General features: G+C 43.0%; 1 protein-coding gene across 1 annotated transcript in view; it reads right to left on the bottom strand.

The window, feature by feature from the left end:
* Positions 1–21: 21 nt before the first annotated feature.
* Positions 22–14,530, bottom strand: part of Rfwd3 (ring finger and WD repeat domain 3) — a 33,805-nt gene continuing 19,296 nt past the window's right edge. The window contains exons 8-13 of the mRNA XM_052166191.1: positions 13,811–14,039; positions 11,321–11,471; positions 8,486–8,662; positions 6,160–6,374; positions 4,055–4,266; positions 22–2,240 (exon numbers count right to left, since the gene is read on the bottom strand). Coding sequence (XP_052022151.1) covers positions 2,097–2,240; positions 4,055–4,266; positions 6,160–6,374; positions 8,486–8,662; positions 11,321–11,471; positions 13,811–14,039 — 1,128 coding nt within the window. The 3' untranslated portion in view covers positions 22–2,096. The remainder of the gene's footprint in view (positions 2,241–4,054; positions 4,267–6,159; positions 6,375–8,485; positions 8,663–11,320; positions 11,472–13,810; positions 14,040–14,530) is intronic.

The raw sequence follows: 14,530 nt of genomic DNA, 5'->3' as shown, positions 1-14,530 counted from the left end.
AACAGGCAGAAGACACTGGGATTGGTGTTACACATTACAAATTCTTTATTTTGTTAACATTAAAACAAACACTGAAACACACACAGCACAGCAAATATTCGGAAACCCCAATGCCCTATGAATATGATTTAAAAACAAATGGATCCTGCTGGTGTTAGACTAGAGCCTGGGTTTAGAGATGACGTTCTTTGCAAGTAGGAGTAATGTTGTCTTTGGAAAATCGGTCCATAACATGAATCTGCTTCCAAAACAGAGTTTTGGGTCTCTAATACAGCTCAGTGGTAGAACAAAAAACTTAACCAGGTTGAGGTCCTGGCACTTCCCTACCCCAATCCAAATTTATTGTGGAAATGCAAAAACTGGCAAGGCTTGATATTTAGCTTAGCTTCTGTGGTAGAAAATCCCCTCCCCACCCCACCCCCAGTCAGCCCTAGTTAAATGTTCTTCAAGGCAAGTCACATTCTAACCCTGCCCCAGACCAACCTGAGACCCACAGCTTTTTCTATGGCCACCTGCTGAAGTTAGTTGAATTCTATTTAATTTAAATCCTATCCTGAAACTGAAGCTCCAGGCCCAGACAGCTACTCTTAATCATCAATCTATCAAACTCATCTGGGAAATAGAGAGGGAGAGAAGGATACTCTTCTCCAAGCTGTGGAAGCTAACAGTTTTCTTTTTCTGTCCAAAACTCACTTTGTAGGAAGGGTGGCCTTGAACTCACAGGGATTCACTTGTTTCTGCCTACTGAGTGCTGGGATGAAAGGCATGCACCACCTCAACTGGCTGGAAGATGACGTTTTTTTAAAGCTTACTTTTAAGTTTTAAAAACAAAACAAACTATGCATCTTCAAATAGAAGGTTTCATTAAGCAGATACAGCCACAACTCGGAACCCTGGGAAAAATAACAATTTTCCCTTAATAATCCCTGTTGGCAATAAGATCCCCAAAATAGCTCAGGAGTTTGATAGACATCAAAGAACTTTTATTAAAAAAGATAGTGCTTCATCAAAGAACATCTGAGAAAACCAAGACATGTTGCCTCCACCTTAAGACAAGGTGTCCTAGGGGCTGTGGCTTAGTGGAGCAGCCTAAGGCAAAGTAAACAACCGTAACCTGAGCATACCTCTAAATGCTGGACAGTTGAGGACCACCAGAACGGAAGTGTCCAAGTGTCTCCCTTTCTGCTGCCCACAGAGCTCGAGTCACTGCTCCCTTCCTGAGAATAACCACTTCATCAATAATACTTTCAGAAAAAAGTGGGACAGGGGAAGAAGCCTTTACTTGGGAATTATATATCCTTAAGCATTGGAGGAAGTAAAAACCCCCGAGTATCCCAAGTTAAAATGGAAGAACCCAAGTCTATAACAATTGCCCAAACAACCGGTCCCTTTCTTTACCTCCCACAATGCAATAAACTTCTGTACAAAGCTTAAAGCTATGGCTTTACACAGGGCTTTACAGAGGGCTCATCAGCCATCTCCATCATTGGACCTATCGACATCCTAGTAGGCATGGATACCTGGGATGTAACTTGCCACAAAGCATACCACACAGAAGTACCAGACACTGGGGGGCAGACAGCAGCGCAGGGGTGTGGGCAAAGTCAAGTCACTTAAAGGTTTTAAGCATTCAGACTTGGAAATAGGTCAAATTCTACTTAAGATATCAAGATATTATGCTTAATGGAAGACTCACCCATATATCTTTTGCATCCAAGAAGCAAGACAGGCCTTCCATGTACCACTTTTAAGCCAATTAGCCTAACTGACGAGACAGTTTAGATCGGTTGGTTATCACAACCACAAAATGCTTGGTACATACTCATATCCTAATAGTAGTTGAGAGGACTGTAGGATCCTATAGAATTTAAGTAAAAAAAAAGTCCAGGCAAGATTCACAAGGGGACTCATTTGGTGCAAATGGCACACCCAATCCTGGTGTCTCAGTGATATACGATCGCACTGATTCAATGAACCATGATCCAGACGCTCCAGGTCCAGCATGTAAACAGGTATCTTGGCTCAGGGTTGCTAGGTGTCAAATCAATGCAAGGCTAACAGGCAGTGTAGTGTGTCTGCAAGTCTTGAGACCACGCTCACTCCCACTTGTAAATATGGACAATCTTCTCCGTTAAGGTGGCCAGATAGCTGTTCTGATTTGTTTCAAATGGGCAGATGTCCAAGACAGGCTCATCAGTCTTCAGGTTCTGCAGCAACAAGCCACTACCAGCATTCCACAACTTAAAACAAACAAACAAAAAACAAAACAAGCAGAAATAGCGGTCAAAGGGTAGTCAGGCCAGGTGGGGAATAACTAACTGTCTCTAACAATAACACTGTACAAACCTAGCACACCCTAGGCTGGCTTGAAAAGTGTTTCTTTCATTTAAGTGCCATCTAAGTCTTCTAAATACTGTCCCTTCTAGAGACAGAAAAGTCAATGTCCTCACGGAACATATATTTAAAAAATATATTTATTTTAATAGTGTGTGTCTGTGTGGGATACCCATGGAAGAATGTGGATCTCCTGGAGCTGGAATTATAGCTGGCTATGAGCCACCTAATTTAGGTGTGCGGAACCAAACTCAGCTCCTCTGGAGGAGGAGTTCACCCTCCTAACTGCTGAGCCATCTCTCCAGCCATGGAACACACATCCTAGCAAGGGTTTTATTTTCTAAAAGCTTTATTATGAGAGCCATTGTAAAGTGTTGAGAACAGGGTTGGAAGCCCAAGCCAGGTAACAGAGGAAGAACAAAGCCTACATACGCACCTGTTCCCAGACCTCTCTCTACTCGTGCGATCTCTACCATCCCCGACAACATACGCTAAAGTTTTAGACAACTGAGGTATGTTGGGCATGTCCTTAACCTCACCATTCAGAAAGCAGAGAGAGGCAGGACTTATTTACAAGTATGAGGCTAGTAAAATCTATATAGTGAGTATAAAATGAGATCCTGTCTCAATTTTTTTTTTTTTCTTTTTGGTTGTTTGGATTTGGTTTTTTTGGAGACAGGGTTTCTCTGTATAGCCCTGGCTGTCTTGGAACTCACTCTATAGACCAGGATGGCCTCGAACTCAGAAATCTGCCTGCCTCTGCCTCTGAGTGCTGGGCTCACAGGCATGCGCCATAATCGCCTGGCTTCAAAAATATTTTCAAACAGCAAAAAAGGGTGTCGATGAGGGAGGGGGTGAGAGGGAGGGACTGGGAGGAGAGGAGGGAGGGGAGGATGCAATTGGGATGTAAGTAAACAAATAATTAAAAAGAAACAGCAAAAATGGTATAATAAACTATCACCAGACTCTACTTGTTTTTTACTTTGGAAACAGGATCTCAATGAACTGAAACTCATTATGTAAACCAGGCTGGCTTTGACTCTGCCTCACATCCCAAGTGCTGGGACTACAGGTAATGTGCTGCCTTGATTGGCTTCTTACATGCGTACTAGGGATCTAAACTCGGGCCTTCGTGCTAACGTAGCAAATATTTTATATTTTATTCCGAAAGCAAACTTTGATATATTTTAGTAATCCTGTTTTCTTCCCTTTACTTGTGATATTACTTCATATTTTTTAACACCTATGGTGTAATCACTATTTACCAGTGATAGCCATTGTGTGTGTGTGTGTGTGTGTGTGTGTGTGTGTGTGTGTGTGTGTGTGTATTTATTTATTTGGTTTTTTTTTTCCCCAAGACAGGGTTTCTCTGTATAGTCCTGGCTGTCCTGGAACTCACTCTGTAGACCAGGCTGGCCTCAAACTCAGAAATCCACCTGCCTCTGCCTCCCAGAGTGCTGGCATTAAAGGCATGTGCCACCACCACCCAGCTATGTGTATATATTTATATGTGTGCCCCAACACGTGCATTTGCAGAGCACAGGAGAATATGGGGGTGTCTTCTGGATTGCTGTCTTATTACTTTAGACTGGTGTGGTGGAGCCTGTGACTGACTGACTCCCTCACATAGCCCATATACTTCAGAGAGGCAAGTACCTTACAACTGGGCTAGGCCCTCAAACTCCAAACAATTTTAAAATATAAACTAAAATAGGCTCACCAGTGCAGACTGTGATGCTTCATCCCCAGTACATACTAGGACATTGCCGTTATTCTCTGGGCTTTGGAAGATGGCATTTTTGGTCAACAGTTTGCAAGTGGGTCCCCCAAGGAATGTCTGCACAGGAAGGCAGGAACAGACCGGCTCTCCAGCATCGTCCAGTTTGTAAGACATCTCCAATAGCACAGTTCGTACGGTGTTATGGTTTTTATCTATGAGGCACAGAATCAGTGTTATCTCATGGAGGTGAAACAAAAGAAATTAAGTATCTGAACCTCCGATTTTTACAATCTATTTGGGTAGAAAGCTAAATAAGTTAAACCACAAGCTCTACAAAGCAAATACAGCAACTTAGCACAGACGAAATTCAAAAGCCTGGCCTGGGATGAAGGAAATTACCTGCAGTACGTTTTTCCTACTAGAGAAACAACTCCAAGAATGGTTTCATAAAATCACCGCACCCTCTGAGACCTGGGGAATTTATTATGCAAGTGTTCTAATGGTATTTTTCCTTCTTCCACTGAGGACTCCATTAGCTAGTAATCACAAAACTAGAGTTATATTTAAGGTGCTTCTGAGAGACAGACAAGAACAGGAAACATAAAACAGAGCCCCCAAGCTTTCTATGTAAGTCACAGCACGATTTGGTAACAGGCCTTTTAAAGGCCAGAAGCAGCAATTCAACAGTTTCCCAGACAAAACAAACACGCAATGATAGGATCTGTCCACAAACAGGCACTCTGATAATCAATCTGACCAACAAACTTGACAAATCTACCTGTTATATATTTGATTACTAGAGTTGATTCCTGAGAACCCATTTTTAGTGCCAACTTAAATCCGTGCACACAGATGCTTGTCCATTAGCCAGCCATGGTGACACGGCATCAGGCTGTTTCCAGTCCCTTTTCTTAGGTGAAGTGAGGGGCAGATGACAATGGTCTGAAGAGATGGACTCTTTTCCCTGGAGCTTTAAGAAGTAAACTTGCTTTTGTTATTTGTGAGTTGTTATGCTGCTGTGACTCACCTGAACCTATCTTAATCTGATCTGGTTGGAGCTCTCTCAGACAGTAACTGTCTAGGTAGGAATAAATTGGACTCAGACCAGGTAAGAGTCACAACAAGGTTGTCTGCCAGTATAAACAAATGTGCTGGGAGAGAGACACCTATTTCCAGGTCATAACTTAAGGTGCTTGCAAGGACAAAGACATTATCTGTGAACAGTACACCATAGCCAACCATCAGTAAATACCCAGAATCCCATAAGAGCAGTAGGGCTACAGTTCATGCCTCCCTCCTTCTCTCCCCCCCCCTCCCCATCTCTTTCCCCTCTCCCTCATATGTATTCATCATTGCTCTCTTCAGACACACTATAGAAGGTATCAGGCTCCATTGCAGAGAATTGTGAGCTACCATGTGGTTGCTGGGAATTGAACTCAGGACCTCTGCAAGAGCAGTTGGTGCTCTTAACCACTGAGCAGTCTCTCCTGCCCATGCCATTCTCTTAGGACCTCAAGACCAAGTTAAAGGGTCAAACCCTCAGCAAACTGACCATAAGGAATAGATTCTTTTCTTTAGGTGGGAACAAAACAAACCTGCATATTAATAGTTGCTCGGAGTTCTATCCATGGATTTGGAGGCAGTCAAGTCTAGCTGCGTAGAAAGTCCCACAAAACCATGTTGTCTGTCTTTAAATTTGTGGGACTCAAATATGGAGCAACTAAAACCCTGATCTGATTATCACGCCGTTTCCAGCTGGGGCCTTTTCTTAGGTGAAGTGAGGGGCAAATGACAGTGGACTGAGGTGACGAGATGGACTCAAGGGTAGATCACCTCATTCTATCACTGCTGTTAGAGACACAGGATTCTGGAGTGGTAAATTCAATCTCAGAAGCACATGACAGGAAGCTTTTGAATATACAGGGAAGGGAAGCAGGCTCTGTGGAGGAAACGGGAGCCACCATCTTCACTGTAGTACCAAGATTTGCAGCACAGCCTGTCAGCCTTAGACTGACTAAAGTCACCCAGTCTCTTCTTACCTGTACCTCCCCCCTGCCCCACTCCCAACCATCAAAATAGTGGCCCCTAAGAACTTCAGAACTCACCAGGCCTGTAAGTCACAAGACAGTGTCGGGTGCTGCTCTCTGTCTGAAAATCTACAAAGCCCCCTGGCTCCAAGGACAGCACATGAGGCTTATGACGAAAGTCTGTTTTTAGTTCCCAGAAAGAGGCATTCTCCAAGGTTCCAGCCAGCAGCCCACCATAAGGAAATGCAGCCACCGCAGCTCTGGGTAAATATGACAGGGATACCAGAGGACACCTGAAGCAAAAAAAAAAGAAACCATGACATACATTCCAAATCCAGCACTTTGGCTGCTCCAGACCTCATGACCAGGAGACCTGGGCCACATTCCCAACTCAACAGAAGTCAAACAGAAGGGTAAATACCCTCCTGCACCCTCCAAAAAGCAATAAGCTATCTCTATAAGAGAAATAAAAAGAAAATACATATATTATTCTGCACCTTCTTTCAACATAGCTGGGATTCAAACCCAGCATAAGCTGCTGAGGCGCACATTTAACATATTGAAGTGGACCTGGGCTCCAGGTTCTCCCAGCATCCCTCAGTCCCTACCTGGTTCTCCCAGTATCCCTCAGTCCCAACCTCTACCCTGAACTTCCAGCCCAGGGGCTTGCCTTTCCCTCCCCCAGAGGCTTTTTCCCATATAACACAGATATTTTGGTCTCTCCCCAAGGCAGGAGACACCTGGGCATGAGAACATCTAGAGATATCCATAGAGATCTTTGTCACCTTACAGAAGGGGAAAATGAGCCTAGGAAAGCAAGGGTTCCCCAGCTCTCTCTATTTTAGTCTCTGGACCCAGTCCAATGTCCTCTCGCTTTTTCCTCAGTTTACCTAGACAAGTTGGTGTCTCTTCTCATTTCTTTGTCTGTGTGCTTTCTTTCTCTTCCCACTTCCCTCAGTCTGTCTCTCCCCATGGTGACTTCCCTGGCTTCGTTCCTTTGTTAACAGCGAATGCTCCAAAAAGTGATTTCCCAACAAATATGTCTCTACACACACACACACACACACACACACACACACACACACACACACACACACACACACACACACACTCTCTCTCTCTCTCTCTCTCTCTCTCTCTCTCTCTCTCTCTCTCTCTCTCTCTCTCCTGGTTTGAACTGGCTAATTTCACTGAAATAACTTATCCAATAGGATACATCAGACGCTCCCAAAGAAAAACCCTGTAGTGGCCAGGCAGTGGTGGCGCACGCCTTTAATCCCAGCACTCTGGGAGGCAGAGGCAGGCAGATTTCTGAGTTTGAGGCCAGCCTGGTCTACAGAGTAAGTTCCAGGACAGCCAGGGCTATACAGAGAAACCCTGTTTCGAAAAAACCAAATCCAAAAAACCAAAAAAAAAAACAAAACAAAAAAAAAAGAAAAAGAAAAAGAAAAGAAAAACCCTGTAACAGGCTGGAGAGTTGGCTCAGTGGTTAAGAGCTGTTCTTCCAGAGGACTGGGGGTTCAATTTCCACATGGCAGCTCACACCCATCTATAACTCCATCTAGGTCTAGAGGATCGAACACCTTCAGACAGACAGACAGACAGACAGACAGACATATATATCAGGAAAACACCATCACACAATAAATTAAAAAAATTAAGAAGAAAACCCTGTAACAAAAACAGCCTAAAAGCAAATCATATTTTAACTCAGAAAAAAGATGATTTTTGTTTTGTTGTTTTTTGAAATAGAATTTATCTAGGTAGCCTTGGCTATCCTGGAACTGGCTCTGTATACCAGATTGGCCTCTGTCTGCCTCTGCCTCCTTGGGATTAAAGATGTGTGCTTGTGCTTCCACCACTGCCAGGCTAAACAAACAAACAAACAAACAAAAAACCCCGAAACCGAAATACCTAAAAACCACCCCCACGTCCTCTCCCTCTCCTTTCCCCCCTCCCTCATTTTTCCCCCTTCAAACAGGGCTTTCTCTGTGTAGCCTTGCCCTGGCTATCCCGGAACCTGCTAGCCTCCAACATCAGCTTGTCTCCGCCTCCTGAGTATTGTGTGGGATTAAAAGTGTGCACCACCATGCCTGGCTTTGATTAGACTAGTTTCTAAATTTCCTCTACCAGTTTATGATCAATACTGTAGGCTAAGATACCCTTCACAAACACCATCCCTACAGACCACGTTCCTATGAATTTGATTATGGACAGTTACACAAGCAAAATCTGGGAATAAAGGTGTACGCCACCATACCCAGCCTCAAATTCTATTGACTCTGAAGTGAGAAAGTAGCAACCTTAGATTGCTGGTCAACTGAAGATACACTCCAAGGAAAGAACTAATATAGTAGTAATCTATTAAGAACCCTGTGCCCTACATAAAGAGAGTTCTTTGTACCTGGCTTTCTGAGGAACTAATTCCTGAATATAGGTATTTGTGTTCCGTAAGTCATATATCAGAATCGAACCATTGGCCAGTCCAGCATAGATGTAATTGTTTTCGTCAAGACACCAGCAGCAGCTCCAGACAGGACGTCCAGTGTTGTAAGTCTGCACCACAGTATTTGTTTCTAGGCTGTGGAATTAGAGATCTTTACCACTATACATCAAGAAAATCATATACACAACAGTGATAATCTTTAATAATAAAACATTTCACAAAATTCTATTTACTGTCTGTAGTTAATCGTCACACATCAAGCAATGCAAGATAGTAAAAAATGTCAGGAAAACCAAACACTCTAATCCAACCACCCAGATGTAGCCATTAACAACGCATCCCTTCAACCCCAGACCTTTAGAGATGCCAGGCAGGACACCTAGGGGCAAGTGGTAGGCAAGCGTTCTATCACTGAGCTACACCTCTAGCTTCTCCTCACTGTATTGCTGGGTTGAGACAGGGTCTCAATGCTTAGCCCCGGCTGGCCTAGAACTTGCTAAGTAGACCAGCCTGGTCTTGAACTCAGTGATCTTCCTGCTTTTGCTTCCCAAGTACTTAGGCCAAAGGCATAAGCCACCATGTCTGCAGCCTTTTAAACTATTTTTTAAATTCTAAAATTATTACTTTTAATAAGTATGGGGTGTTTTGCCCATATGCACGTCTGTGTACTATTTGAGTACCTTTCCTGAGGAGGCCAGAAGGTTTTCAGATCTCCTGGAACTGGAGTTGAAAGCTGCCACGTATCTGGTAGGGAACTGAACCCAACAAAGGCAGCCAGTGTTTATAACTAACTACCAAGCCATCTCTCCTAGCCTCTGAAAAGCAGCAAGCTCTCTACCACAGTCATCTCTTCAGTGCCATTCTCACCCTCATTAAAAAAAAAAAAGTGTATGTGGAGTTCAAAAGACAATGTTATGGAGTGGTTCTCCCCCCAGCCATGGGTTCAAGTCATCAGATTTCTGTAACAAGTACTTTGTTTTTGAGCTGAGTATACTTCAGGGTTCCTCCTGCCGCTATCTCCTCACTACTTCATTTGACTTTTTTTTTTTTTTTTTGGTTAAATTGCCCCTCCCCCTTCAGCATCTATAGCATACAGAATACAATGTTATGCTGAAAATTGGGTAAATTAACATCTTCATGGCACCAAGGACTGAACTCAGAATAACATGCTTATCAGCCACGTGGACTACAGCTGAGTTATACATCTTACCCTTAAAGATTGAATATTATTTGTCTGTTTTTTGACACAGGTTTAATTTTTTCTGTGTAGCCCTGGCTGTCTGTGAACTCACTCAGCAGACCAGGCTAGCCTCGAACTAACAGAGATCTACCCAACTCCTTTAAAGAATTCTTGAGAGTAAAAAGGAAGCTGGGCAGTGGTGGCGCACGCCTGTAATCCCAGCACTCTGGGAGGCAGAGGCAGGTGGATTTCTGAGTTCGAGGCCAGCCTGGTCTACAGAGTGAGTTCCAAGACAGCCAGGGAGGACTATACTGAGAAACCCTGTCTCCAACCCTCCCCCCCCCAAAAAAAAGAAAAGAGTAAAAAGGAGTAGGTAGGCAGCTCCAAAAGAACAGACCACACTCAGGTCTGGTTTATATTACTAATTATCCAGGTGTCAGCCCTGGAATAAGTAGTCCTAAGCTATCATTGCAATTCTATGAGGAAACAATGATCTCCCAACATCTATAGAATACTGCTCTCATTCAAATAGTTTAACATGTAATTTTAAAATAAATAATTTTAGGGGATGAAGAGATGGGTTGGTGGTTAACAGTATTTTTCTTGGAGAGGATCCGGATTCATTCTCATGAGGACTATCAACCATCTGGAACTCTGGATCAGTTCCAGAGGACCCGATGCCCTCTTCTGGCCTCTACAAGTATTGCATGCAGGTGGTGCACAGTAGACATGATGGGCAACACACACACACCCCAGTAAGATTTTTAAGTGAAATTTTAAAGAATTAAGATAGCTCAGTCTTTGATGCAGACCTGAAATACAAGCTATTCAAAAGAAAGGACAATTACAAGGCCAGCCTAGGTAAATTACTAAAAGCCTCAGAGTAAAAATTAAAAATGGCATGGACAGAGCCATGATAGAACGCTTGTCTTGCACATTCCAGACCCAGGCTCAATCTGCAGCTCTATAAAAACTGACAAACTAGATACTAGATTCAGGTGACCTCACAGTAACTTAGTAACCTGCTATGCTGCTATGTTGTGTCCCCCCCCCCCCCCCCCCCCGTTTTCTTTTGCCCAGTCTCATGCATTTTTGGGTTGACCTCAGTCTTGATCCTTCTGTCTCTACCTTTCAGGGGCTGGAATTACAGGCACCTGCTACCACAACTCCCCAATTTATAACTATGTTTCTGTCTTTGATTTTAGACAGGATTTAACTCTATAGTTCAAGCTGTCCTGGAATTCAAAATGTAATCCAGGCTAACCTCAAACTAGGCTAGGGTAATCTCCATGCCTGTCAGGACCCCAAGTATTAAGATTACAGGTGTCAAACACTATACAGGGCTTACAGACTTAGATTTTATTCATTTACTTATTTTGAGATGGTCTCTCTACATAGCTCTGGTTGTCCTACAACTCACTATAGGTCAGCCTAAAACTTGTAAGAGTCAGCCTGCCTCTGAGGGCTGGGTTTAAAGGTATGTGTCTGGCTGCTTAGATACTTTTAAAAGAAGACAATCCGTCAGATCAATAAAAGAATTAAAGGCATCCTAACACTTAAGACTAATTTGACACACAGTGGCCCAAGCCCCACCTTTCCCTTGAGTCCCTTACCTGGTCAGTTTAATAGTGTTGTCAAGGGAGGCAGAGAGGAGCAAGCCTTTGGACTGACTGCTGAAAGATAGTCCACGAATCTGCTTGCTGTGCATAGGAATATACTGACTGCTCTTCATGTCGGCAGTACTCAACATCTTAACACCAAAGCCTACCAAAGGAGAAAGTTGAAACAAATCGGGGCAAACTAGAATTGTCTTTTAAAGTAATTAGCACCTTTCAAAAGTAATTTGCTTACCTTTCTTGGAATCCAAGTCCCTAGGAAACAGCTACTCATATAATGAAAATGAATATTCCCCAAAGTTATGCTTTTTGAGACAGTGTTTTTCTGTGTAGCCCTGGCTGTCCTGGAACTTGCACTATAGACCAGGCTGGCCTCAAACTCAAGAGATCTGCCTGCCTCTGCCTTGAGTGCTGGGATTAAAGGCACGCGCCACCATGCCAAGCACCTTAGGGTTATGTTTAGAAGATTTTTTTTATAGCTGGGTGGTGGTGGCGCATGCCTTTAATCCCAGCACTTGGGAGGCAGAGGCAGGCGGATTTCTGAGTTTGAGGCCAGCCTGGTCTACAGAGTGAGTTCCAGGACCACCTACACAGAGAAACCCTGTCTTGAAAAAAACCAAAAACCAAAACCAAAAAAAGAAAGAATTTTTATAAAGCAAAATCCATCTCAAGTATCCATCAAGAGACGGATGAACAAAGAAATCTACCAAGTATATATATATATATATATAAAATGACATACACCCATCAATAAACTATTAATTTACACAAAAAATGTATCTTAAAAAGAAAAAGCATTTGCTGTCTGATGCTGTTTATATAAAGTTCTAGAACATGCACTGACAAAAAGCATATTGGCGCCGGGCAGTGGTGGCACACGCCTGCAAGCCTAGTACTCTGGGAGGCAGAGGCAGGCGGATTTCTGAGTTCGAGGCCAGCCTGGTCTACAAAGTGAGTTCCAGGACAAAGAAACCCTGTCTCAAAAACACCAAATCCAAACAAACAAACAAAAAAAGCAGATCGGCAGCTGCCTATGATTGAGTGGAAGGAGAAAAGATAGATAAGATATTACAAATTTATACAATTTAATTTTATGACACTTGTATTTTAGTAAAGCTATTGAGTCAGGTGGGCATGGTAAGATATAACTACAATTCTAGCATTATTAAAAGTCTGAGGCCAGCGTGGCCGATACAGTAAGACCTAGTCTCAAATAGACAAAATAAGCCATTTGGACAAATATCAAGCACACTACCTTTAAAAAGAGGTATTCAGGATTCAAGGATAACAACAATAAAGAACAGAGAAAAGGGCTGGAGAAACTAAAACGTCAGGTTTTACTTAAGAGTCATTTATAGTTATACTTTGCCTATGTATGATGTGCACAGTGAGAACACCTAGTGCCCTCAAGAGGCCAGAGAAAGGGTGGCAGATCTCGTGGACCGGGAGTTACTGGCTGTGACGGCTGTGAGCTGCTACGTGGGTGCCTGGGATTGAACTGTCCACTAGTGAACTTCACTACTTTCAACCATCTCTCCAGCCCTAGTTTTGGGTGTTTATCTCTGGAAGGGTATATGCACATGAATGTGGGTGCCCATGGAAGTTAAAAGAGGGCAATGGATTTCCTAGACCTAGAAGTGGTGTGATAGGTGGTTGTAAGCTGCCTAACACAGGTGCTCAACTTTAAACTATCAAACTTCAAAAGAGTACCACTTTCCTGTCTGAAAGAATGGAAAGAGCTCGTAACCACTGAGTTATCTCTTCCGCTCCCCATTAATGATTACTATATTCTGGAAGTTCTTTTATTTGCAATTATTTGAATTAACCTCTGGGGAGGTTTTTCTTAAAATAGTGCAATGAATCTGTAAAGTAAATGATACACATGGAATATTTTTCTCCTTGGACTAGAGCAGTAACTAGGACAGACACTTCCATGTCCCTCCTTTCTCACACTGACATTGTTACTGGTATTGGTAAGTTTTTGTAGTAATTGAAGAACTACTTGTAGCTGAAAGAGACATTTTCTAATTGTTCGAAGCAGGATCTCACTGCATAGAACACAGTGGTCTAACTCCTCCCTCAGCCTCCTGAAGGCTGCCTTACAAGTGTGTGACAGCAGGCCCAACTATTAAAGATATGGCCTTTTGTTTTGTTTTGAGAGGATCTCTTTATGTAGCCCAACTTGCCTGGAACTTGCTACGCAGAACAGGCTGGCCTGGCCTGGAACTCATAGAGATCTGTCTATGCCTGCTTTCTTAGGTGCTGGGATTAAAGGCATGTGCCACCATGCCAAGCTATGAAAGGCATCTTTGTAGCACCTGAAGTACTTGCACTAAATAGACAGACAGACAGACAGACAAAAGTGAGTTGATAGCCTGTTACCAGTCCTTAACCACCACTGACACTGACATCAAGATTCTTCAGAAAGGGAAGAGAATTAAGTAGTAAATAATGATGAAGGCAAAGATGAGGTTCTGAGTTGTTTACCTGGAAGGAAGGAAGCCTGCGGAGAGGGCTGGGATGCCACCAGGCAGCTCAGACCGTCACAGTAGGCCAGGATTCGGCAGTTTCCCGTCTGAGATATCGTGAAGGTCTTTTCTGAGTTGTATTTACGTTGGCTCTGGCTGGAGGGTAGGCAGCTCCCGCAAAGTGCTTGAGAGCCACTGTACTGCAGCATGGCTGGGTTCTGATGTCGCACAACAAGCTTTTCCAAGTCCTAGCACGTAAAAGACGTTTTAAGTTGAATGTTTCCCTCCCTTCTTTGGTTTTCTTTTTTCCCTTTTGCTTTTTTGCTTGTTTGGTTTTTTGTTTAAGATAGGGTTTCTATGTGTAGCCCTGGCTATACTGGAATTCATACCATAGACCAAGCTGGCCTTGAACTTACAGGGATCTGCCTACCCTTGCCTCCCAAGTGCTAGGATTAAAGATGTGTGCCACCATTGCCCAGCAGAATTATTTGCTGACTGGATAAAAGATTTCTTGCCAATCATGAAAATGTTACCATGAATCTTAACTGAATTTTAGAGTATTTTACCAAGGAAATGAACTAAAGAATGCAGAGATTTATTAAATATTAGGGGGAAAATCTTTAATAGTTGTTATATGTCTGAAGTCCTCATAGATTTCATATAAGCATAGGTTTTGGGCAAATATCCTATCATTGAGATAAACCTAAGCAATATTTAGATTCCTCTTAAGCTGCTGTTC

This window comes from Apodemus sylvaticus, chromosome 21, assembly GCF_947179515.1.
Source record: "Apodemus sylvaticus chromosome 21, mApoSyl1.1, whole genome shotgun sequence".
Lineage (NCBI taxonomy): Eukaryota > Metazoa > Chordata > Mammalia > Rodentia > Muridae > Apodemus > Apodemus sylvaticus.
This window is presented reverse-complemented; position numbering and strand designations above follow the sequence as displayed.